Source organism: Sorex araneus, chromosome 5, assembly GCF_027595985.1.
Source record: "Sorex araneus isolate mSorAra2 chromosome 5, mSorAra2.pri, whole genome shotgun sequence".
Lineage (NCBI taxonomy): Eukaryota > Metazoa > Chordata > Mammalia > Eulipotyphla > Soricidae > Sorex > Sorex araneus.
The window spans coordinates 199,102,064-199,129,128 of NC_073306.1; the positions used below are offsets into that span (position 1 = coordinate 199,102,064).

Below are 27,065 nucleotides of genomic sequence, written 5' to 3' on the forward strand. Positions count from 1 at the left end.
TATTGTTCATCAATTTGCTCGAGCGGGTGCCAGTAACGTCTCTATTGTGAGACTTGTTATTACTGTTTTTGGCATACCAAATACGCCACGCATAGCTTGCCAGCCTCTGCCGTGCGGGCAGGATACCCTCGGTAGCTTGCCGGGCTCTTCGAGAGGGACGGAGGAATCAAACATGGGCCAGCCGTGTGCAAGGCAAACGCCCTACCCGCTGTGCTATCACTCCAGCTCATAGATAATATATAATTTTTAATTTTTATGTTATGCTGAATGTTTTCTCTTTTTGACATAAAATCATTCTTATTTTCCTATTTCTGACCTTCCTTCTTGGTTCCACCTTAGAAGCATACCCATGCCAGCTCGTTTTTTAAAAATATGTCTTGCTCTCCTGTTTTTTTTTTTTTTTCCTGGGGGAAGTTACACCCTGTGGTGCTCGGGTCTTCCTCCAGGCTTTCTGAGGGATCACTCCTGGTAGGGTTCAACCGCTAGGTGGTGCCCTCGGGGATAAAACCCGGGTTGGCCACTTGCAAGGCAAGGAACCGCAGTACTATGGCTCTGGCCCTTCTGTTATCTTCAAAGCATGAATGGATGAACAGTGGGAGGCTAGTTCCTCAGCTCTGGTTTCCTGCCTTTCACCTTGCATCTAGGCCAGCTGGGGGCAGAGTATGTGGTGAAGGATCATAATGCCCGCCATCTAATGGAGGGTGCCTGCCTTCTGTGAGGATTGTACAGAGGTCTCGCTAATCCTAACTATTTCTCTATATTTCTATTTCTCTATATTTCACTATTTCTCTATATTTCACTATCCTCTTTCTAAAGATCAAACCGAGGCTTCCAGAGTTTATGTAACTCTTCTTCAAAGACTCCTAGAGTACATAATCTAGAAGATCGTGAACATTAATTATGTGTGGATTATGTAATCTGGAGATCATGTCATTCGTCTTCATCACAGTTAAGTCACTTCAGAATTGAGATATGGCACCATAAAAATGTACCTGGAGTTGTGATTTATAGGGTAAAGGGTAACCTCCAAGGTCTGACCATAACTCCCAGACCCACGCCTCTCTGGAAAATAGGAAGCGCAGATGAATGCCTGTTGGGTGACTAAGTATGGAAGAATCAGGAATAGAGGTGAATCCTGGTGAAAGCAGTTAGGAGATCTTGATATTTCATACAGAACTTGGAAAATGATTATTGTGAAACTTCTTGAGTTTTATCTTTTGTTAGTAATGTTTGTGCTCTCTTCTCTCTTTCAACCAATGGTAATAACCCTTAGAAAATTTAGAACTGCTGAGGTTTGATAGAAACTCTGCCTTGAGGCAGTCACTGATATCACTACAGCTTGTCTCCCCAATGTCAGATCCTGTCCCTGTAAATACATACCAGATGGTGGGCGGTCCTTCTCCGAGTGGCAGAAGATGGGGAAGGAGGCAGAAGTATCAAGGCCAGTAAGGAGGGCGTGAGGAAATTAGTGAGAGTGCTTCTCCCTGACTCCCACCCCTTCATTACAGTGCATTTCTCTTTTCTTTCTAGCCTACATTCTCTTTTTGGATTCTAGAAACTCTAGTGGCTACTTCTGATCTTACCCCAGGCTTCTTCCCTTGTAGAATTCTTGAAGTTTGAGTTTAACATTTGGAATAATGCCAGGGGTTAGCTCAGCATGGAGTTGTGTAAGAGTTAAACTTGTGGAAGGAGGGGCTGGAGTGATAGCATAGCGGGTGGGGCATTTGCCTTGCACGTGGCCGACGCGGGTTCGAATCCCAGCATCCCATATGGTCCCCTGAGCACCACCAGGAGTAACCCCTGTGCATAGCCGGGTGTGATCCAAAAAGAAAAAAAAAAATCTTGTGGAAGGAGATTTACTTCTTTGGAGTCTTTCCCAAATCCAAAAAATGTGGTGTCCAGAGCTGAGTCCGGAAGATAAGAAAAAGATGTAAACATGTTGACAAAACTGAAGGCTCCAGAAATAGACTTGAGAAATAGAAATGGCTTGTAATCTAAAAGGAACAGAGGAAAGAGAAGCAGTTTTAGAGTAAGGGTGTTCAATCCTGGGAATTACGGAGAATCACCATGCACAGTGGGGGAACCTGAGATATTTTGTGAGATCATGAAAGAGAAAGAGCCCATCAGACTGGGTACAGAGTGAATCAGAGAGGTTATATTCCTGACATCCCTGGTTGAGAACAATAGTACATTTGCCCACAGAAAACCAATATATATATTACGATAATTAGAGATCTAGGCTATTCTGCTAAAATAGTTACCTCACAGAGTAATTTAAATAGAGGCTCTGGATGTCATGGAAAAAGTCATTTTGGAAGAAAATGATTCCTTAAATGAACATCTAAATTTGGTTCTGCTGGAAGTGAGTAGCTACCTCGTAATTTGAATGAAAAGAAGTTGAAGTTCGGATCTTATCATGAATTGCAAGTACTCGTTAAAATATAATTTACTCTTTTTTTTTTTTTTGCTTTTTGGGTCACACCCGGCAATGCACAGGGGTTGCTCCTGGTTCTACACTCAGGAATTACTCCTGGCGGTGCTCAGGGGACCATATGGGATGCTGGGATTCGAACCCGGGTCGGCTGCGTGCAAGGCCAACGCCCTACCTGCTGTGCTATCACTCCAGCCCATTTTATATAATTTACTCTTAAGATTTAAATGGATATAAACTGTGACAAATTTAGGAGTCTCAGCCCTTATTTTATACAGCTATACTAAAAATTGAGGTATAACTAACATTTTCTCAAAATTAAAGTGTGTCTGTGCAGGGCTGGAGTGATAGCACGGCAGGTAGGGCGTTTGCCTTGTACGAAGATGATCCAGGTTTGATTCCCAGCATCCCATATGGTCCCCCGAGCACCCACAGGAGTAGTTCCCGAGTGCAGAGCCAGGAGTAATCCCTGTGCATCGCCGGGTGCGACCCAAAAAGAAAAAAAAATGTGTCCGTGCATTTTTTGGTAAAAAGTTACAAAATACTGTTGTCTTTTTCATTGTGTCACTCGAAGGAGTTCATAGTGTTGATGTCATTTATTAGTAATATTTATTTAATATAATTTTGACAAGTCTGTATTTGCCAGGAAGAGCTGAAATTGGAGGAGACTAAGGAGAAATAATTGATAATGCAGCATGGTTCCTCCATAGATCCTAGAAAAAGTATATTAGAGAATAAAGTCTGTATTTAACAAAATTGCCAGTGTTCATGTCCTGTTCTTAGTAATTGACTCTGGTAACACATCACCATTAGGGAAAGAGAAGTGAGTGAAATAAAGCACAGAAATTGAGGTGCTGGAGAGAGTACAGTGGATAGGAGGACTCTTGCTTTTCACTTTTGAGGGATCAGTTTGATTGATCCCTCTCACCTCATATGGCCCCGAGCCCGAAAGAAATGATCCCTGAGTGCAGAGTCAGGGATAAGCCCTGAACATAGCTAGGTGTGGTTAAAAAATAAAAATAAAATAAAATTGAATGCTGGAGAGAGCTCAGTGAGCCTTAGTAATTTTGCTTGCAGAGGGGCAGCGTCCCTAAGCACCCCCAGGACCTGTTATCCCCCAGCGTGGAGCCAGGAGTAACCTTTGAGCACTGCCACTATAACCCCCGAACAAAATGAAAGTCTAAAATTGACTTGAAAGAGTTAAAGAATAATTGTCTCTAATATATAGTGTTTGGTATGTACCTTATGATGCATCTATTAGTTCTCTGACTTCTCTGAACAGCCTTTTATGGGAAGTAGTATTACCCCTACTTACCAGAAGAGGAAACTGAATACATAGAGATGGGAACAAGTCCACATCTCGTGGTTTATGCCGTCCCTTTGCTAGATCCATGACAGAACTGGGATATGAGTTCAGGCATTCTAGATCCAGAAGTCTATTATTTCATATTGGCTTCACTGTGCTATATATACAAGTGGTTTAATTACACCAAAATCAGCCTGTCCTTTGCTGAGGTAACCCCTGTTGATAAATTTTATAATTAAAATAATTTATGATAAAATGTTGTTATGAAGTTCATAATATTCATAATATTTAAAATGTATTTAAGACGGTATTTTGGTGTTGCTTTTCTCTTTTGTTTCAAAAACCACCTGGCATGCTGACTGTTGTAGATAGCAGATGTGTTGAAAATTTGGAACAATACCTGGTTGTTCCAGGGGGAATGCCTTATGAATATAATACTTTGGCTGCTCGATGCAGCTACCAGTTGTGGTCTGTAGAATGTGACTGGGCAGACTAATATTTCATTTAGAATTTAGTCAAGAAGTTCTCATGAATTTTTTGACTAGTATGAATTTAAATTTTTGTATTGAGACCTCTTATTGAAAGAACTTGATAGCTTTTGCATTGACAACTGTATTCTTTGAAGAAAGAGAATCATGTATGGAGTATTGACAATGGGATCTTGGAAGTTTGAATAAATTCCATGCATTTAGTTACCTTATAATGTAAGCTCTGAACTTGGCCTTTCTATAACTGCCAGGGATAGAGAGTTCTGCAAGGAATAAATTGATCTGAGGAATATTCTATCTTCACTCAATTCTATCTTTGAGTGAAGTAAAAAGCTGATTAAATGCCTATATTAATTGTTACTGTCTCAGTAACATGATGCTAGAAATCAATCAGTGGTGACTCATATGTTTAGAGACATTCATTTCTGTCTTTTTGTCATCCTGGGCATAAAAACCCCAATTTGCTTATTTAAAAGGTGAGAACAGGAATTTCCTACCTATTTATACACAGGCATAAATGCAACCAACAATTTGATTTTAGTTTGTGGAATCTTTGGTGTTATTTCAAGCAAATATGTATAATAACTTGTTACAGAAACAGTAGAAAGTTAATGAATCTCAAATTTGGATATTTATTTTTAATCTCATATTAATCTCTGAACTATAAATTCAGCTACCTACTGTATATTTTCTTTATGATTTTAAAAATCTTTTGGTTTGGGGGCCATACCTGACGATGCTCAAGGATTACTTCTGACTCTGCACTTAGGAATTACTGCTGGCGGGCTTAGGGGACCATGTGGGATCCAACCTGGGTTGGTCACATGCAAGGCAAACGCCATATTCACTGTACCATCACTCTGGCCCCTTTATGATAATTAGTAGGAACTTTTAGTGTATTATTATACTTATTGGAAACTTCCAAAACTGATCCTCCTTATGTTGATTTGTAACTGCTTTCTTCCTTTCAAATGCCTGAGTCAGAAATCTGGAAATCAGCTTAAATGCCTTCTTTTCTCCTGATCTACCACTCTTTTTCACCCAACCCCATATATTTTGTTACCAAATCTTTTTGATTCTAGGTTTTGTCACTCAGATATCAGCAGGCTCCTACCACTTCTTACCTGGGCTTCTCAAATAATCTATGAACACATCTTTTTACCTTTAGTTAAAACTTCCTGCTAATTCATCTTGTTCTATGGAGGAATAGGAACAATCTGAAACTTTGTGTTGTGTTTCTACCCTATTTTATGTTTTTTTAAAATGCCATTTCAGCAAAGTCTCAGATTCAAAGCATTATGAGGCTTTTTAAAAAATGATCTTGAACCCTACTGTTCTTCCCAGCCTTAAACCTCTCTGCTCCTTAATATATAGTATTGTGTGATTACACTGTATATCCTGGACTTTAAAAAAAATCCACACTACCCTGATTACATTCAATTTTCGACAGAAAACCCACTTTTATTATTTGGAATATTTTCCCAACAATCAGACCTAGAACACGTGCACTGGTGAAGGGATGGGTGTTTGATCATTGTATGACTAAGACTTAAACCTGAAAGCTTTGTAACTGTTCTCACGGTGATTCAATAACAAAAAAAATGAATAGAAAAACAAATCCACGCTACCCTTTATATCATCAGTGGTTTTTTAATATATATTTTAATATCTGCCAACAATGCTGTCTTCTTGCTTCCCATTTTATTGCCATTGTTCAATTAGATTTCCCCTTGCTTTCAGCCCCTCTTCCATCCCAAGCTGAAACCTCCTTTTGTGGACCTGTTTATATTTCTAATGGAGCACTTAACTAGCATATTGTAAGTTTTGTTGATATGGGATACATTCCCATAAATTGTAAATTCCTTAAGGACCGAGAAGTTGAAAATAAATTTGTGTTTTAGACACCAGTCATAGTATCTGATACATTAGAGACTTGGTAAGCGTTGGTTTAAATAGAGAATGAGAAGAAGGCCAAAACATTAAGGATTGTGATCCATACAAGTTGGGCCTCCATAAAACTTCATGAAATTTTATTCACTTTTTTTCTGGATACCATGAGGGCAATATTAAATAACTGTTTCTGGGGCAGTTTAATGGTAACCTTTTCATGCTTCAATCTTTTAAGAAAACATTATTATTTGATATTTGAATTCCAAAGAGGCAGAAACTTACAAAAAAACCAACTACTTTGAAAGAGGAATTGGTAGGAATAATGGTACATAGAAGAAATTGACTTAGACCAGTTCATGTAATCACTTACTTTTCTCATTTACAAACATTTTTAGTTTGCTTCCCTTTTTTTTAAAAAAAGAAAGCTAATATTTCCTGTTGCACAAGGGAGTGAACTTCTATTAAAAAGAATTAAACCATCTTCAGTTCTAAGGGAATGATGCTCCAACAATAATACTTCATGGGGTTTTCTAGCTCTGGGAAAAGAATAGCTGCCCTCGAATGAAACATTACCAGTACCCAAGGCACACACATTTTTGGTTATTCTTCATGCTATGTAATATGCTTAACATAGTGTTTTATGCATTTTAAGGGAAAAAAGTGTGGGGGCCAAGGAGATAGCTCAGTGGGCCGGAACTCATGAGTGGTTTGTGCAAGGCCGCTTGTTTGCTCCTGGGTACCGTATGAACTCCTGGGCTCTGCCAATGAGACCCGAAGCTCCACTGTGTCTAGCCAGGCTCTGTATCACCAAGAGAAACTTCCAGATCCCGGGGTTTGGGACCCCCACCCATACCCCTTACCCCTGCACCTGAACAAAAAAAAAATGTATAGGACTAAAAGTTTACTCCTTTTCCCCTTCTTAAGAAGACATAATTTTCACTAGGACCTTTCCAATCAATAAATCAGATCCTGCTTATCCTTGTTTTATGTCTTCTGTCCACAGGTTCCCATGAAATTTTGAATATCTTATAGTTGATAAGTGAATGAAGTCTTTCTTTGTATCCCATTTGAAAGCGGTTTTGTCTTCCTTCCAGATTCTGTATTAGTCAATTTTGTATTACATGGGTGAAGATACAGATAAAAAATACAGCCATTATTCTGGCCCTGTGCACTGCCAAAGATTTAAACCTCAATTTGCTTTAACTGTAATCGCTTAACCACTGTTATGCTTCATAGAATGTAGAGTATAGAGGCGTAATAGGAGCACCAATATATAACCAAATGGCTTTCTAGAAATTTTTGACAAGAAATATTGTGGATTCATGTGTTAATTCTACCTCCCATCTTATGATTTTTATTATTGTTTTTGTTATCACATAAAGATTTGAATGTTATATGAGGATCTATGTGACAGATACCCTTTACCTCTCTCATTTCACCTTCTACTTAGATTCTTCATTCGTCTTTGACCATTAGCCATGAAGGTTCCTTGTTCTAGCTCGGTGCTGTTCAATAACATAAAGCAAGTTATGTGTGTAATTAACAATTTTCTGGTAGTCACATTTTAAAAAGGACAAGAAGAAACTGAAAGTATTAATATATTAAAATCGGATGTTTTACTTTATATTCTCTGTGTGTTTTAAATCTGTATTTTATACTCAGAACATATTTGGATGCTAAATTTTAATCAGTTACTTAATCTATAGTTCTTTTTTTTTTTTGGTATTTTTTGGGTCACACCCGGCGAAACACAGGGGTTACTCCTGGTTCATGCACTCAGAAATTACTCCTGGCGGTGCTCGGGGGACCATATGGGATGCTGGGTTCGAACCCAGGTTGGCCGCGTGCAAGGCAAACGCCCTACCCGCTGTGCTATTGCTCCAGCCCCTATAGTTCTATTTTATATAATTTATAGTTGAAATAAATTCATAATGCCTGGGTTAATCAAAATATACATTTTCAAATAAATAATTAAATATTAAATTTAAGCTAAAGTAAAATATGTTTAAATTCATTTTGGTAGTCACTAGTCACATTTTAATTGAGCCCAGAGGTCCATTGAGCAGTGCAGTTCTAGCTATTCTCTCCATTAGGAACGCTTTCCTGTGGATAGTTGCTCATCTGACTCTCTCACCTCCCTCCAGTGTTCGCTCAGATATCACCCTCTCTATGCCTTTCTTGACTAAACAATTTACTACTAAGATCTGCCCCTAAATATCTACTCTTACACTTCAGGTCAGCCTTACTCCACCTTACTCCATTTCTTTTCACTGTATGAGTGCTAGTAGTTATTTTCATTATCAGTGGAGTTTTTCTCTTCCTCTCTTTCTTACTAGATATATGTCTCCTGAGGCAACAAGCTTTGTTTGCTGATATAACTTAATGCCTAGAATAATGCTGCCTTTTGTTTCATTTGAAGAAACACACACAAAGAAAAAAGAAAAATGCTGCATTTTGTTGCAAATGCGAGGGAGTTGGCTTAAAAATAGTATGATGCCTCTGGTTGGACTGCATATATTTCTTTAATTTAATTTCTTCTGTGTTGAAAGAGTTTGTGCTTTTTGTTTGTTTGCTTTGGGTTTAGCAAATACAAAATTCTCCTGTCCCCTTCTCACTTTTCTAAATCTAATCTAAATCTAAATCCTGCCCTTGGTGGCGCGGTATCATGCTCTCGTACTGACCTCTAGTGGCTACCGGCCTTCACTGAGTGTCTGATCAGACTTAGAATAGTGGTGGTTCGCATTGATCACTATAACCTTCTGCTTTGGCCCTCAGTCTTCAAGGTACTTGTATTACCTCATCACAATCTCAAGCTCCTTTCAATTTCTGAAGTCTTTTATAGCATTTTTCACAGACCATTGCATCAAAGTGCTTTAATGTAGTCACTTTCAAATTGGGACATATATATGAAGACAGTTAATGAAAATGTCGATAATTATTTGTTATTTTAAAAAATCAGCTATATTTAGGGATAATTTATATAAATAAAATTTATCAGTTTTAAATGTCTAATTTCTTTTGACAAATGTAAATCATGGCCAAAACTGTCTTGGTATAAGATATTCCATCACTCCAGCAAAAATGTTTTATATCCTTTTACATACCTGGATTCTTTATATCCTTTTATATTCCCCCATTGCCCAAGGCCTGATAATTATGGAGTTTCTTTCTGTCACTATAGTTTTGTCTTTTCTACAAAGTCACATGTATATTATTGCACAGGACTAGGGGCTAGTTCACGAAGTAGAGCACATGCTTGACATATATAAGGTCCTGAGTTTGAGTCCGACTCCACATGCCCTTCTCCCCGAGGTGTGCCCTAGTGGCCACTGAGCACTGCCCCTGCCAGAAACAAAATATAAGCAAAGAAAACCCAAGAAGGTTCTGTAAGTGATAAAACGGAAATTTTAAAATATATTGTACATAATTTTTTGTGACTAACTTCTTAGTATAATTGCTTTTGAGATTCATAAGGAAGATAGCTTGGTTGGCTGAATATATGTGATACCCTTCGTTTGATCTCAGGTACTACATAACCCTAAATACCTCTGGGGGTGACCCAAATGGCCCCCAGCTCCACCAGGCCCAACCATACAACCCTCAGGCGTGCACTGCCAAACACCCTGTGCCCTCTGAGCTCCACTAGGGAAGTCCCTATTTTAAAAAACAAAGAAAGAAAACAGCAACATAAAACATAAACCCAAGGTTTCACTTGCCTTGCACTTGGCTGACCTGGGTTCAACCCATGGCACTTTATATGGTCCCCGAGCCTTGCCAGGAATGATCCCTGAGCTCAGAGCCAGGAATAACCTCTGAGCACCACTGGCATGCCCAGAAAACAAAAACCAAAACTTAAAAATTAGTTTCTTAAAATGCAAATAATTGGCCAGGAAGGTGCGGTGCAGGGGTTAAGGTTCAAACCTTGCATATGCCCAGCCCCGATTCCATCTCTGACATCACATGGGGCCACCTGGGCATCACTGATTGCAGTCCTGAACGCTGCCAGGGTGACCCTGGTGGTCTGCAGCACCAAGGGGCCCGAGCAGCACTGCATCCTTAGGAGTTAGCACTGAGCTGCAGTCAGGTTGCCGAGTATCATCTGGTTTGGTCCCTGTCCCGCTCATCACTTTTGGGAGCAACAGTAAATTTCAAAATGTAACTTGGATACCATATAATTTATCAATTTAAACTATAGTCTAATGATTTTAAGAATTACACAACCATCTCTATAATAGTTTTAGGCCTGCCATACTGTTATGAAGTTACACACAGGAATTCGTGTGGGTATGTTTTAATTTGGCTTTATACCTAGGAATGGAATTTTGGGTTCAAATAATAACTATGTTTATCATTTTGAGAAAATTTCTATTTGTTGCAGATTAGCTATTAGCATCCCATTTGGTTTCTCCTATGTGCCAGTTGATGGACATTCTGGTTTTTTTTCTTCTATTAACTATTTTTTTTCTTTCTGGGTCACACCCGGTGATACACAGGGGTGACTCCCGACTCTGCACTCAGAAATTACCCCTGGCAGTGCCTAGGAGACCATATGGAATGCTGGGAATCGAATCTGGGTTGGCCGCATGCAAGGCAAATGCCCTACCCACTGTGCTATTGCTCCAGCCCCTCTATTAACTATTAAGATTCAAACTTCTGTGAAATTTTGAGTGTGTGTGAGCATGTGCTTTGATTACTCTTGGATAAATAAGGATAGGAACACAGGATCTTATTTTAAACACATATGCACTTTATTAAGAATACAAACTATTTTCAAATGTTGGTTCTACCATTTTGCTTTCTCATTAGCAGTGTGTGTATTTTATTTGCTCTGCAGCATTTGATATTGTTGTTTCAAATCTAGACTTTTCAACAGGTATGTAGTAGGTTTCATTGACGGCCAATAATTAATAATTGAACATTTTTTCTCTAATTGTTTCATCATTTCATCATTTATATTTTGTCCCTAGTGTGGGGATTTTTATGTGTACTTCCTTGGAAAAGTTGCTGCTTGGTTCAGTCCTTTGATTTGGGTACATGGAGTTGAGGGGTAGGGTTCGCTTTGGGCCACATCTAGCTGTGCCCAAGGCTTCTTTCTGGTTGTGTGCTCAGGGAACACTCCTGGTGGTTCATACATGTGCCAAGGATGACCAGGTTGACTCCATACAAGGCAAGCACTTACCTGCTGTAATATCTCTCCTGCCCTTAAGTGGTTATGTTTTAAATTCAAGGGGGCCCTTGATACTATGATCAATCATGCTAGCAATCATGATTCATTTATTCTGCTGGTTTTCTAGTTGATTTATATAATTTCATGTCTCATCAGTTCTCTGTCATTATCTTTTGCTTATTCTTTTGAAAAAAGAAAACAATCAAAAAGATTCTATCATAACTACCACTTTATAACATTTGTCACTGTATTATACCTTCCCTCTTGTTCATATTCAGTGAATGTTTTCTCTCTTATCTAAGGGCTCCTTATCTACTCAGATGCTAGATCTAACTCTTTTCCCTACTCAGACATTGATCCATTGATTTTCTCTTATGTTATCAACATTTACCCCTTCTATCATATAATTATCTAAGTATTTTTTCCATTTTTAAAAAAACATCTTCCTTTGACCCCTCTTCTTATTTCCCAATCTGACTGTTTTTTTTTACTTCTTTACAGAAATATTCCTGGAAACACTTGAGTCATTGGCTTTCTTTATTCCTTTTCTCTCCGTTCTCATAGATCATTCCAACCAGGATTCTTCACGCCTTGTTCCGCCAAATTTTTTTTTTTTATCAAGGCTGTCAGTATCCATTGTGTTTCTAAATGTAGTGGTCATTAAACTATCAAAAGCATTAGGCACTTTTGATCTTTCCTTTCTCCTGGAAATGCTCTATTCACTTGACTTCCAGGAGACTTGTTACCTGGATATCACCATTTTAATCATTGTGCAGCTTCATCCTTCTAGTTACTCAAACAAAAAGTCCTGGTATTATGCATTATGCCTCTCTTTATCTGGAAACCCACATTCATATTTTCAGTCCATCATATTGCACCTGGCTGTCTTCACTGGGTCCCCTCGGAAAGAATGGGTTGCTCCCCCCCACCTCCCAGCAGAGCCTCGACAATTGAGGACCTCCAGAACCCAGCCATGGCCATGCTCAGGGACACTCTCCACTTGTTCAGACGAGCCTCATACATGGGGGAGCTGGCAGAGGAACCCAGGTGTGTGGGACCCGGGGCTGAGATCTCCAAGGTTGCTTGGATTGGGACTGGGCCTCTTACACCCAGATCCCCCATTTTCCAGTAGCTAGGCAGTCACACCCAGAGACTGTCCTGTCGCTGTGTAATCCCATCAATGGCCAACATCCAGAGACTATAAAACCAAGCTCCTGGAAGCGTGTGGCTGCGATGCTTATTAAACCCAGTGCCATACTCTAATAGCCTAGTTCTCCCTCTTGGAGAAACCTGAGAAGCTACCGAGAGTCTGTTGCCCACTTGGGAGAGCCTGGCAAGCTCCCCGTGGCATATTCATATCTAGAATACAGTAACAGATATATACATACCTCTGGGAGAGCCTGGCAAGCTACTAAGAATATACCACCTGCACAGCAGAGCCTGGCAAGCTACCCATGGCGTATGTGATATGCCAAAAACAGTAACTATAGGTCTCATTCCCCTGACCCTGAAAGAGCCTCCAATCATTGGGAAAGATGAGTAAGGAGAGGCTGCTAAGATCTCAGGGCTGAGTATAATAGAGACGTTACTGGTGCCCACTCAAGTAAATCGATGAACAACGGGATGACTGATACAGTGATACATATTGCATCAGTATTAAATATATCTTTATTTTCAGTACATTTACTTTCATAATATATTGGTAATCATTTATTTTTCATTATTGCATTTTGGAAAATATAATAGCTTTTTAGAACTGCAAATGCTTTTCTTTATATCTGCAAATATTGCTCTTAATTTTCCAAGGTAGGATTTTTAATAAGCTCAAACAATTGTTTCTAGCACACACATATACATTACACCTCACTGCCTTTGCTACTATCATCTTGCTTGCACCTGCCACAATCTCTGCTTGTATTGTAATAGCCTGTACACTGGTCTTCAAATTTCCTCTCTACAGACCTACCGACTAAGTAACCTGGGTGATCCTCTGGTCATATATACCTCTGTCCTACCCTGGTGACTTGCTTTCTTTCTCTTACTTTACTGAACATTCTTAAATTGACCTACATGGATTTCTCCACCTCCCATCACTCTTTATCTCACTGGTGGTATCACCTACGGCTCTGCCCTTTCCTACTACTCTTCCCATCTAGCCACAGTCACCTTTTATGGTTTCTCTCTGACCACTCTAACACCACATCTTCATCAATAACTTACTTGTTTTAATTATTATTTTAATTGTCTCCTCATACAAGAATGTAAACTTCTCAAGGGCTATTTTGTAAACTTTTCTGTTCACTGGTGAATCCCTAGTATTTAAGACTGTGCCTGGGACTTTGGAAATACTCAAATACTTGTTGAATTAAACAGTGAAACAAAGAGCAGTGCTCTTTCTCACAAGCAGTGCTCAAAGTGCACTCCTGGCAGTGTTGAGGGGGTCATTTGGTTCCGGGATTGAATCCAGGGCTCCATGTGCAAGCATGTGCTGCAGCCCTTTGAACTATCTTCCCAGCCTAAAAAAAAAGAACTTGGAGATAGGAAAAAACATGAATGGAGCAAAAAAATATTGGGGATGAAGAAGATCTGCGTTGAACCTCACACAGTGTTTTTGTTGCTTAGGGTAGACTCAGTCCTTTGTGTGACATGCAGTTGAGTCCAGTAAGTTGGGGTGCCTATGTGCAGGAGAACCATAGTTACTATCACAGTCATTGTATTCTCCATGTGAAAGACTTAAAGGTTTTGTGTAGGCACAAGGCCCCCCAAATACTAAAATCTCTCTCTTCCTTACTTAAACAAACTCCATTATTTTTAAATTACACTGTAATTTTAAACTACAAATTACATTTGCAGGGGCCAGAGTGATAGGACAATGGGTAAGGTGCTTCCCTTGTACATGGACAAGCCAGGTTCACTTCCCAGCAGTTTTTGTGGTTCCCGAAGCTCCACTAGATGTGATCCCTGAGCACCACCTGGTGTGACTCCCAAACAAAAACAAAGCAACTAAAAGGATAATTTTGCTAGGAGTCTTTTTGTTGTATTTAGTTTACTTAACTAATGAAGTAGGAAGAAGTTAAGAGTTTTAGAAAAGTTTTAAGAGTAGAGATGGGTTTAGTAAGAGTGGTGATAATTCATGATAATTTATACTGAGTAGTATGTGTGTATGCATATACACAGAAAAATATACGTAAGTGTAGAGTTTGGTGAGTTTTCACAATCGAATATATTATTGTAGTTGACACCTAGAGTAGAAACCAGAACTTTGGCATCCCAGATGTTCCCTTTTGTATCTCATCTAAATTATTACCTACCACTTAGATTAACACTGGTTGGATGTCTAACTCAGGTTTAGACTTACGGCAGTTTGACTTATATATACTCGACATGAATTAAATTGTGTAGTATATGCATGTTGTTTCTTCTGCTCAAAAGTTGTGAGATAAATATATATAGTTAAGGCTTGTTCATTTTCACTGTTATACAAAATCTTCTGTAAACATAGCACAAGTTATCTTTTCTACTGTTGATGGATATTTGGATACTTTTTGTTTGTGCTGTTAGCGCTATTGCTACTAATACATTCTATTTATGTATTTTGACTTACGTAGCCTACTCAAAGGAAAACTATGGTTGCAAGTATTACCAAATTCTTTCCTCTTGTTTTCACTTATCTCTATATATTTGACATATATTTAACATGTCACATGGTTAAGCCTGCATATTCATATCTTTTACCAGGTTGTGCCTTTTCAGTACTTTTTATATTTGCTTGTGTATCCCAGTACCTGGCATAGTTCCTGAAATGCAGCACACTGGCTGAATGAAAGGTGATAGCCATCCCTGTTGCCAGCAGTTAATACAGGTTCTTCAGTCATGTGAACTATCCAGCAAGAGTAAAGTCCACGCTTTAGTTTGACATCTCAGAGTCAAAGGGTGAGAAATGGGAAGTGATTACTCCCTGAGAGGCCCAGAACTAAGGCCCCAGAACGAAACACGCTGTGTGGTGAGAGGGCATTGCTCTGGCTTTACAAGCCTCTTGGAGATTTAATGTGTTAACAACAGTGATTCCAAGGGGTAGTGTGGGGGCCAGATATAAATAGCAGAACACAAATGGGGTAATGTGCCATTGCCAAGCTACTGCTGGGGGTGTTTATAAAAAGAAAAGCATTCCCTTCTCAGCTCTCACTGTCAACAAGCTCCCATCCTGAACACGGGCTTACCGCTGCTGAGAGCGGACAGTCGCTTTGGGACCCAGCATCTTAAGCCTCCACAGGAAAAACAAACCAGGTAAACATTTATACTACCTAAGACTAGGAGAGCGAAGACTTGATAATAAAAAAATAAACAGAAAAATCTATTTCCCAGCTTGCTCGGCATATACTGCATGTGACAGTTTGTCAAGTGCTAAACTTTTCCGGAAAGGGAAGTTTTACATAAAAGTGGCATTTGTGTGCTTTACTTTAATATCTTCAGTGGAAGAAAGACTTCTGAATAAAGAAAGGACTCTGGTATGAAAGTAAAGACTCTCTCTTTTCTCTTAAGCTGTTCTTCTTCATTTTCGGATGCCAGAATATGGTCTGAATGACTAAAATTCAGGAATGTCAACTTTGTTTTTGTGTTTTGTTTTGTTTATCTTATTAAGGGGAAAGAACTTGATTGACCAACATTTAATTTGATTAATTAGCTAATTTGATTAATTAGGCTCTGGAATGACTTCAGCCCTTATGGATCTCTGACCCTCTTGTTTACCCCTTTCATTGTTGTAAACATTGGGATGAATAATGGGCATTTAGCCAGTCGAGTTGTATAATCTTATGAGAACTGCTGCCTACCAAGTTCCTTCTTATTCTCTTGTTGCCTTCAAAAAGTTATGCAAGACACTTGTTTCACTGTTGGGCTTCTCTTGAACGTGATTTTTTTTTTTTAAAAAAAAAAACCTTGGTTAAACTTTTGGTTTGTAACCACTGCTGACCTTATCTTCTCCTCCATCTTCCCCAAATGGGCATGACTCAGTTGGCAAAGGGGATAGAAGAGTGGACAGTGTGCCTAGACAGTGATCCTGGACAACTCTTGGACCGGGGAGCTTGAAGACCAACTTGACATTGTTGTATTTTAGTTTGACTGTTATTTTCTCTATGTATGCTGAGGGGTGATTAAGAGGGTGAAGTATGACTACCTTTGGGCCTGGGATAGGAGATACAGAATTTCTGGGGAGAAAAAGTACCGGACAGATTTTATCATCATGCTCCTATAAAAATCTTTTAAAAAATATAATCAATTGGAATTTCTTTCTTTTCAATTTAGACGAGAAAAATGAAAACAGGACATTTTGAAATGGTCATCATGCTGCTGGCAGCTCTGATTCTAGTGGACATTTTCCAGGTAATGTTGAGAATGGGAAGTATGTGGTCTTTGGAATGAGAACTTTGGTAGAATACTGCATTTATGTGGGTTGATGTTGAAAACAAGAGCTGAGAGATACTAGGTAAATGAGGTTTCCCCAAGTAACTTTTTTTTCATTTGATACATGCTAATTGTAGAAATTGAAAAATTAAAATAAAGGAAAAAATAGGAAAGTAAAACAGATTTATAATTTTGTGTGAAATTGTAATAAGTAATTGAAATAAGTGAAATATATTTACAGTTTACATTCCTTAAGAACGACTTATTCAGTTGCTATAGTTCACTCTCAATTGTTTTTGTGCATGTGTATCTAATTTACAAAAATGGATATTCTGTCCATATAATTCCCTTGCTTTTTAAGTTAACACTATACCACAAGTGTTTGTCATTAAATATTCTGAAAATATGTGTTTTATCCAAGTAAAATGATACTTGCAGTGTTTAAAAAAATTTTTTTTTTAAATTTTCATTTGGCCTTAGCTGGAGTGTGGCTTATTAGGCAGTTCTCTGAGTGATAAGTTCAAATTCAGATATGAGAACATTACCCACCCGAAAGCTCCATTCAATAGGCATGGAAAGTGAGGCTTAAAGAGAGTTCATTGCAAATATGGACTCAGAAGCCATATCTGATTCATGACTTAGTAAGAATTTATAAGCCAATAAAAGCTGTCAACTATACAGTTTGTCACATAGACCTCTTGGATATAGGTCAAGACACTTCCAAGTGAATATAAATCTTTGATACTTTTTTTTTTTTTTGGTTTTTGGGTCACACCTGGCGATGCACTTACTCCTGGCTCTGCATTCAGGAATTACTCCTGGCGGTGCTCAGGGGACCATATGGGATGCTGGGATTTGAACCCGGGTCGGCCGCATGCAAGGCAAACGCCCTACCCGCTATGCTATCACTCCAGCCCCATGATACATTTTTTTATTGAGATGTGAGTGTCCAAGATATTTTACTTTGGTGGTAAACAAATATTTGCTGCCATTTCATTTGGGGAATGACGTTGAGAGATCACCTTTTAAGTTAAAAATCCAAATTCTCACCAAATCTTGAATGTTTTTTTTTTTCCCCAATAAGTGGAATGATTTTTAAAATAGTGTCTTGGGAGGTGTTGTAATAGAAGGGCACCTTGTCTTAGTGATGCTCTTCAACAGCTTCTTTCCCGAAGCAGGGGATTTAAGTGTCTCTGTGTGAGGGAGTTGGGTGGGTGTGGGGGGGACGGAGAACTCTCTGTTTATTCTTTATTCAAAAGCAGTGTCCCATACCATGTTAATAGAATGTGAGAGGATTCTATCTTCGGCCACCAGAAGAGGAAAGGTTGCCCCCAGAATCAGAGCACTGACCACTGGTCTGTTAGAGGTCTGACCACTGGTCTGTTAGAGCACTGACCACTGGCCTATTAGAGGTCTGACCATTGGCCTCTTAGAGGTCTGACCACTGGCCTGTTAGAGGTCTGACCATTGGCCTCTTAGAGGTCTGACCACTGGTCTGTTAGAGGTCTGACCACTGGTCTTTTAGAGGTCTGACCACTGGCCTGTTAGAGCACTGACCACTGGCTGTTAGAGTCTGACCACTGGTCTGTTAGAGCACTGACCACTGGTTGTTCATTTTTCTGTACTGCGCAGCTCTTCACTGTGCAAAAGTGTGTTGTGTTGTGCCGTGGTGAATGAATCATTGCTCTGAATTGACTTCCGGCCCATGGCGGTTACTCCGTCATCTGACCCGACTGTTTTGGTTTTCATTAAGCAAATGCCTGATAGGTCACAATTCGCCCTGGTAGGCACCATGGCTTTTTTTTTTTTTAATTAAGACACTGTGATTTACAAAGTTATTCATGGTTTAGTTTTAGGCACACTATATTCCAGCATCAGTCACACAGCCAGTCAGCTTGCCTCCAGTAGTGACCCAGATTCCCTCTCACTGCCCCGCTGCCGCCCCCTCAAGCCTGTCTTTTGACAGGCACATTTTCGTTGTTTTTTGTTTTGGGATCACACTTAGCGATGACCAGGGTTTATTCCTGGCTCATCGCTCAGGGATCACTTCTAGCAGGGCTCAGGGGACCATATGGACTAGGGATTGAACCCACATCAGCCACCTGCAAGGCAGGCACTCTACCCTCTGTACTATTGCTCAGGTGCATTTTAAAGTTTGGTTACTGTGTTTTGGATGTCCTGCTTTTGTTGTTTGACTCTGGTTTGAACTACAGCAATACCACTTCTCTGTACCACCAGTGTATCTAAGTTCTTGATCCGTCTGCCTTTATTTTCCGTATATCTCTTCCTTTCCTTCAATTTCTTTCCTTCTCTGTTCTTCTCCCCTCTTTACTTTAGGGTCAAGGTTGATTTAGTCATCTCCTCTTAACTACATTGAGTTCTCTTGTCCAGTAATTCTATACACCACAGATAAGCGAGGTCATCTTTGTTCCTCCTTCTTCTGGCTTAACGTATCTTCTCGTTCCATCCAAATTGCAGTGAATTGCATGATTTCATCATTCTTTATAGTTGTGCAGTATTCTCTCTATATATGTATATATATATATGTATATGTATCTCACCACATCTTTATGATCCACTGATTCCATTGATCTGTTTGTTGGACACCTCGGTTGAGCCCATATATAGTTGTTGTACTCTGTGCTGCAGTGCATAACAGTGTGCATCTGTCCTTTTGAATGAATGTTTTCTTGCCCTGGGGGTAGAGACCAGAAATGGAATTGCTGCGTCCAATGGCAGTTCAGTTCTTAGTTTACTGAGAACTCTCCATACTGTTTTCCACAGGAGTTGAACCTGACAACATTCCCACTAAAAGTGGGCGAGAGTTCCTTTGCACCACATCCTCATTAACACAGATTGTTCCCAGTATTGTTGCTTTGTGTCATTGTCACTGGGGTGAGATGTATCTTATTATCATCTTGATTTGAATTTTCCTAATAGCACTGTAGCACTGTCATCCCGTTGTTCATCGATTTGCTCGATTTGCTCGAGCGGGCACCAGTAATGTCTCCACTGTGAGACTTGTTACTGTTTTTGGCATATCGAACACACCACAGGTAGCTTGCCAGGCTCTGTCATGTGGGCGGATACTCTCAGTAGCTTGCCAGGCTCTCCAAGAGGGACGGAGGAATCGAACCCGGGATGACCACATGCAAGGCAGTTGCCCTACCCGCTGTGCTATCACTCCAGTCCTAATAATAAACAATAATGAGCTTTTTTAAAAAATTAAGCAGCATAGTGATCATTTCTTCATGTTAACTATTTTTATTCTGATAGAACTTCTATAATTTCATTTACCATAGTTTAATATTTCATAACATTTAATATTCAATAATGTAAATACTGAGCCAGATATCTTCATTCCTGTTTCTCTCTCACTTTGTTAGCTATCACCTAGTACTGAGTAACTGTCCACTAATTTGAAATTCATTCTTTAAGATATATTCAGTTCTGAAAATTGTGGCCATTTTCACATTCCAATTCTGTTGTCTGTACTACTGTGATATTTCTCTTTGCTAGACAGGTGGAAGGTGGCCCCAGAGCAGTGCTCAGGGCCTGGGAGCCACTCGGCCAACCAGACCCGTGGTTCAGTGCTCAGGCCTGAAGCTGTGGTGCTGCTCTGGCCCTGTAGTACTGCAGAGTACCACAGCCACTCTCATGGGGCTAGGGCCCACCAGGGCTCCATCCAGAGTGCTCTGGGGACCTTGCAATGCTGGGGATTGAAAGGTCCTATGTAGGCGAAGCTTGTTACTGTGACCCTGTGCTGTCTTTGCGCTATGATTTATTTTTAATAGGAAATTCATATTTTAAGGACATAGCTCATTGTTTTTTCGTGTATTTACTATGTGATGCAACTATCATCACTGTCTAATTACAAAACATTCTCATCACCCCAAAAAGAATCACTATACCTATTAGCAGTGAGTCCAACTTCCACTTCTTTGCATCTCCAAGCTACCACTAATCTACTTTCTCTCTCTGTGGATTAATCTGTTCTGAACATTTCATCTGAATATGTAATCATTTGACATCTATCTTTTTGACTTTTTATATTTCTTTACATGTTAGAGTTTATGTTAGTACCTATTTATCTATTATTATTACTATTACTATTATTATTTTCGGTCACATGCAGCTGTGTTTAGAGGGCTTACTCCTGGCTCTGCACTCAGGGATCATTCCTGGTGGTACTCAGAGACCAGTAGTTGGTTCCAGGGATCAAATTGGGGTCAGTTTCATTCAAGGCAAGTACCTTTTCCACTGTACTATCTCTCCAGCTAATAAGATGAGCAATATTTTGTGTAGTTGTACCATATTTTGTTTATCTGCTCATTAGTTGATGGATACCTGGTGGTTTCCACTTTTTGGCTCTGATAAATGAGGAGTGGTCTAAGTTTTTATGTGAACATATTTTTCTGTTCTCTTAGGTACCTAACTCTCTAGGAGTAGAATTGCTGGATCTTAGATGAACTCTTTTGCTTGCTACTTTGGAGAAATTCTAAATTGTTTTCCATAGTGACCGCATAGTTTTAGAGTCCCACTGGTGATGCATAGGGTTCAATTTCTTTATGCTTTTTCTAACACATATTATTTCCCTTTTCCTCATTTATCATGTTCCAGTAATGGCTCATTATAGTTTTTGACTAGTGTGTTTAATAGTGTTTCACAACATAGTTTTAATATGTTTGTTCTGTGAATGAGTCAGAGTTTATTTAAACTTTATTTTTGTAATCTTCAGAACATTTCTACTTTTTTTGGTAATAACTGATTGGTAGTTGAATTTTATCAGTATAGGTTTTTGTTTTAATTGATAAATCAGAGGAGAAATACTTGTCAGCATGTCTGCTCCTTTTTGTAGCTGTCTCCTAATATCCATTTAGTTATTTCTGAATGGTGGTGGCATTTATGAGATTTGTCACTGCTCAGAGCACTCATTGTACCAGACACACAGTCATCTGTGGCCTGGAACCAGAAAGACTTTACAACTAAAATTAGACATGTTGAAGATTGGTTAGAGAGAAAGGGGGGGAGACAGGGACCTATTGGATCCACTCTTACATGGTGTGAGGAATGTGGGAGGTAGTTTTAGGGAATCAGGTTTTATACTCTGTGAAGTCTTGAAGATATATCAGGCATCAGTGCCCAGGGTGCACTCTGGTACATTCTGTGCTTCAGAGGGAAGTGTATTTCTTTGCGAGGAAATGGAAGTGGTCCAGTCTGCTGATGCTCAAATATATATACCATCTCCTTTAAGAATCTGACCTACAAAGCTGGAGCAGGAGGGTCTCAGCGAGTTCCTGGGCAGAGTAATGTGCGGCTGCTTAGCAAAGCAAGTTCCTGACACTAACACAGTTCTTTCATTTGCAAAACTTATGAAAATTTTACCAGACTTTCATAAGGATTATTAGAAATACAGAATTTAGCTGTTTTTGTTTGTTGGACGCCACACCTGGCGATGCTCAGGAGTAACTTCTGGTGGTGTTGGGGGGGCCATATGGGATGCCAGGGATAGAACCCAGGTTGGCTGTGTACAATGCAAGTGCCCCCTCTGCAGTACTGTCTCTCCAGCCCAGAATTTAACTGTTTATTTATATGTGTATGTATTGCTTTTTGGGTCACACCCAGCAATGCTTAGGGGTTACTCCTGGTTCTGTGGGGGAGCATATGGGATGCCGGGGATCAAACTTGGGTTGGCCACATGTGAGGCAAATGCCCTACCCACTGTACTATCACTCTGGCCCTGAATTTAACTGTTTTAAAAGAGCTACTTACATAGAATTATCTTCACCATTGCAAATAGAACATTTTAAGAAAATAAATGCGGGAGAACAACTGCCTGATTTCAGGTCCCAATACCAGATAAACACTCTCTCTCCCTTAGCTTCTTTGAAATGACGCTGAAAATAAAGTGTACCATAAAGGGTTCCACAAAGGGGAAATCAGTTACTATCTGTCTATCTATCTATCTATCTATCTATCTATCTATCTATCTATCTATCTATCTCATATCTGTTGCTAGATATGCAATTTGAATCCAAATAGATATGTGTGGCTTCAAGTTAGGGTTATTATATACCATCATTTTATGTGTATTGTTTAAAAATCTTTTAGGCCTTTTTAGTTATATATGGAATAAACATAACTCAGTAGCTCAAGTAAATAAAATGTATTGATTCTAATGATTAAAACTCAGTCTTCAGGTTCAGCTAGACCCAGGAACTTAAATTAATGTTAGGAGACCCTGTCTTCTATCTCCACCTCTCAACCTTGCATACCTCTCTTTGTTGACTTTACTTTCATTCAGGATTCTCTGTGGGACTTAAAAGGATAATTATTGGCAATCACAAGTTAATAGTATTCTTGAGCTTGTGGTTCTAGAGAAAGAAACAGCCTATTTTTTGGAGCGCTCTGATTTTTAGATCTGTGTCATTGCTCGTTCTGAAGATGCAGCAATTACTTAATTTCCTGGACAAAGGAAGGGATATGGAGAAAAGGGTAATTTGCCTTTATGCATTTATTGAAAGTAAGCACTGAGTACAGCCAGGTGTGGGCAAAAACCAAAACATACCCAGGGTTGACGGTAAGCAAGAGCTTCATGGCAGGGCATGAGAGGAGAGGGGAAAATAATATGAGAGAAATAATAGGCACTGAAAGTTTTCTCTTTGGAATGTTTTATTTTATAAACCTTTAAAAAATTATTAAAGCCCCATGATTTGCAGTTATTCATAGTTGGGTTTTGACATACTGTGCTCCAGTCAGCATCAATCCCACCACCAGTGTCTCCGTCCCTCCACCAGAGTTCATGGGTTCCCCTTGTCTCCCTGACAAGCTCCCTTTTAAGTTTGGTTTTGGGGATTTTTTAATTAAAGTTCTCTTTTTTAAGTATTTTTTTTTTTGCTGTGGATCTTTTGTTTTCTGTGCTGAAATCTTTCTTTTTTTTTTTCCTTGAAGGTAAAATCTGAAGTACTAGACATGGCTGAGAATGTTTTTGATGATCAGTACCTGAAATGTGCTGACAGGATGGAAAACAAATTTATTCCCCAGCTGCTGGAGGAGGAAAAAAACAACCAGCAGCTCTTGAAGGATGTGTGGGAAAATGCCAAGACCAAATGGGAAGTCCGCAAGAGTCAGAAGTTTTTCCCTCTGACTTTCAAAGATAACCACGGAATCGCCCTGATGGCTTATATTTCTGAAGCTCAAAAGCAGAGTGACTTTTATCACCAGTTTAATGAAGCTGTGAAGATGGCTGGCAAATCTCGAAAAGATTATATCTATGACTTCCAGTTCAAAGCTTTCCATTTTTATTTGACAAAAGCCCTGCAGTTGCTGAGAAGACCTTGTAAGGAAACTTACAAAAATGTGGTGTACAACATAAGCCAGATTTCCTTTGCATTTGGAGGGCCAGACCAAGCCAGATTTAACCACGTCACCATGGTGCAGTCAACCAAACCAGAAGTCACCAACGACGAAGACACTTTGTTAACCATCTACACCTGCTTTGGCATCGATGTTAAAAGATTTCTTGGAGACGGTGAAAAAGTTTTCTTAATATCTCCGAATGAGGTTTTTCATGTGTCACAGGATGGAGCTGGCAGTAACCTTATTCTTCATAGCACCAACAAGACCTGCAGCCATTACGAGTGTGCATTTCTAGGTGGTAAGTGTTATCCTCTGTGAGTGCTAGTCTGGGCGGGTGGAAAGGGGTGGGTCGGGGGAGAGGTCAAAAAGGACAGAGAGAGGTAGAGGTGTTTGGAAGGAGAAAATGACCTTGGTGATATCCAGTCAAGCTCTCTTCAAATAATTTAATGTTTTTATAATTTAATTTTCTGCAAAGAATAGATTTTCAGTATTAATCCAAGTTTAAAAAATAGTATTATAAGGCAGTGGTTTTCAACCAGCGATAATTTTCTCCTACATTGTCATTTGGCAATGTTTGGAAGAATTTTTGGCAAACCATCCCTAGTTGTACTAGTATCTAGTAGTGGAGAGAGACCAAGTTCATTGCTAAATAGTACATAGAATATAATAAAAAAGAGCCTAGCAAAACTCTAATTAGTGACTTAAGGGAAAAATAGGCTGTTATTTTTTCCTACCGTACCTCACATTCCTTCACCCTTAATTTCTACTCCTCAGTGGTATCCATTTAATTTTTAAAATTAAAATGTTATTGCTTTACCATTATTTTGTAATACAGCATACATTTCTGGGGTAGGATGAAATTGTGATCATCAGATTGACCTCATCCGTCATTCCGCCACCTTCCCTCTTCCCCACCACCCCACCATCTTCTCCCCTCTGGTAATCACATTTTTTCCGCAAAGTCCAGGACTATATTTTTGTTGAGATTTGTTGAGTTTGTTTGCCTTGGTCTTTTCTATTTCACATGTGAGAGAAAACATCAGGTACCTATCTTTTACTTTCTGTCTTATTTTGCTTAACAAGTCATGTCTGGCTACATTCATGTTACTGCAAAAGGCATGATTTCATCTATTTCCATTGCTGATAGTAATCCATTGAGTAGATAAACTACAACTTCTTTATTCAGTTATTCATGGATGGGCATTTAGGTTGTTTTGATGTTTTTTATGTTGTTTTATTGTGAATAGGCCTCTCTGAATATAGAAATGCACATATCTTTACAAATTAGTGTTTCCTTATTCCTTGGGATTATGTTAGGAGTGGTACTGCTGAGTCATTTCTATTTTTAGTTTTTTAGTAATAACTGTTTATATTTAGAGGCTCTACCAATTCACATTCCCATGAACACTGAACCAAAGGTGCATTTTCTCTACTTCCTCGCCAGTATGTTTTCATGGTCTGAGGCATTGCCTTTTTGTTATTTTTATATGCATCTCTAATCATAAGTGGAGTTGAAAATAGTGCCCTTGCCTCTCAGACATGTATGTGTATGCCTTCTTTGGAGAAGAGTCTGCCTAGATATTATGTTCGTGTTCTTTTTATTTGTTCATTTATTTGAGTGGTTGGTGTCACACCAGCTGGGCTCAGGGCTTGTTCCTGGCTCTGCACTTAGGGATCACTCCTGGAGGGATGGGGGACCATAGGGGATGTTGGGATAGAATCCAGGTCTGCCACCTGGAAGACAAATGACCTACCCACTGTGCTATCACTCCTGCCCATAATATTATGCTCATTTAAAAATTGTCTGTTTTTCGTAATATGTATACGTTTTTTATATATCTTGGATCGTAACCCTTTTGTGGTATATAGCGTGTACATATCTTCCCTAAGTTGCCAGTATTCCTTTTTGATTGTGTAATGGTTTCGTTTGGACTGGAGCGATAGCACAGCGGGTAGGGCTTTGCACCTGGCCGACCCGGGGTTCGATTCCTTCATCCCTCTCAGAGAGCCCAGCAAGCTACTTAGAGTATCCCGCCCACGCGGCAGAGCTTGGCTAGCTACCGTGGTATATTTGATATGCCAAAAACAGTAGCAACAAGTCTCACAATGGAGATGTTACTGGTGCCCGTTAGGGCAAATTGATGAGCAACGGGATGACAGTGTGACAGTGCTACAGTGTATGTAATTTTTATAATTCCTTTTGTGATGTATTACATTAATTTAGTTGCATATATTGAATCCATCTTGCTTCATCCCTGGGGTGAATCCCACTTGGCCGAGTGGGATTATTTTACAGTATTTTTAGACTTAATTTGCAAAGGGCTTGGGGGCTCTCCCAGAGATTCTTGGCCAGTTTGACTGGCAATTCAGTGGCGGGGCGTGGGGAGACAGTGCCGTGGACTCTTCATTTCTGGCTGTTTCCCAGGGCCACCCCAGTGGTGTCGGGGCCTCCAGCACCACGGCCATCCCTGCCTGTTGGCGTGTTCCCTGATCACTCTACAGTATCTGTCTTTGTCTTCTCAACCTTCTATGGCTGAAAGTATTTTATCAGATGGGAGAATAGTGGCGCTTGAAATTCCTTCAACCTCTCACCATGAATCTATGCTTGTCTGTCTTTATTTATGTAAAAAATAATTCTTTTTTTTTTGTTTTGTTTTTTTGGGCCACACCTGTCAGTGCTCACGGCTTACTCCTGACTCTGTACTTGAGGATCACTCCTCGTGGTGCTGTCACTCGTGGTGGTGCTTGGGGACCATATAGGGCACTGGGGATCAAGCCTGGGTCGACCATGTGCAAGGCGAATGCCCCACGCACTATACTATTGCTTTGGCCCCAGTGCTTGCTTGTCTTTAGGTCTGATCATTTTTGGTAACAATTACAGATGGATCTTGCATTTTTATGTCATTGATGCATGTGTCCAGATCATTTGCATATAGGGTGATTATTGCTACATGGGATTGAATTATTGCCATCGTATCCTTTATTTTATGGTTGCTTTATGATCCTGGAATTTCTGTCTGC

The 27,065-nt window shown here is 39.6% G+C and overlaps 1 protein-coding gene across 8 annotated transcripts in view; it reads left to right on the forward strand.

The window, feature by feature from the left end:
* Positions 1–27,065, forward strand: part of ART3 (ADP-ribosyltransferase 3 (inactive)) — a 74,063-nt gene that overhangs the window by 29,209 nt on the left and 17,789 nt on the right. For 2 of the 8 annotated variants that reach the window (XM_055139115.1, XM_055139122.1), the window contains exons 1-3: positions 15,440–15,569; positions 16,587–16,664; positions 23,637–24,342. In XM_055139115.1, coding sequence (XP_054995090.1) covers positions 16,596–16,664; positions 23,637–24,342 — 775 coding nt within the window. In that variant the 5' untranslated portion in view covers positions 15,440–15,569; positions 16,587–16,595. Of the gene's footprint in view, positions 1–15,439; positions 15,570–16,234; positions 16,444–16,586; positions 16,665–23,636; positions 24,343–27,065 lie in introns of those variants that run through there. The other 6 variants (XM_055139116.1, XM_055139117.1, XM_055139121.1 and 3 more) reach the window with 5 other exon arrangements.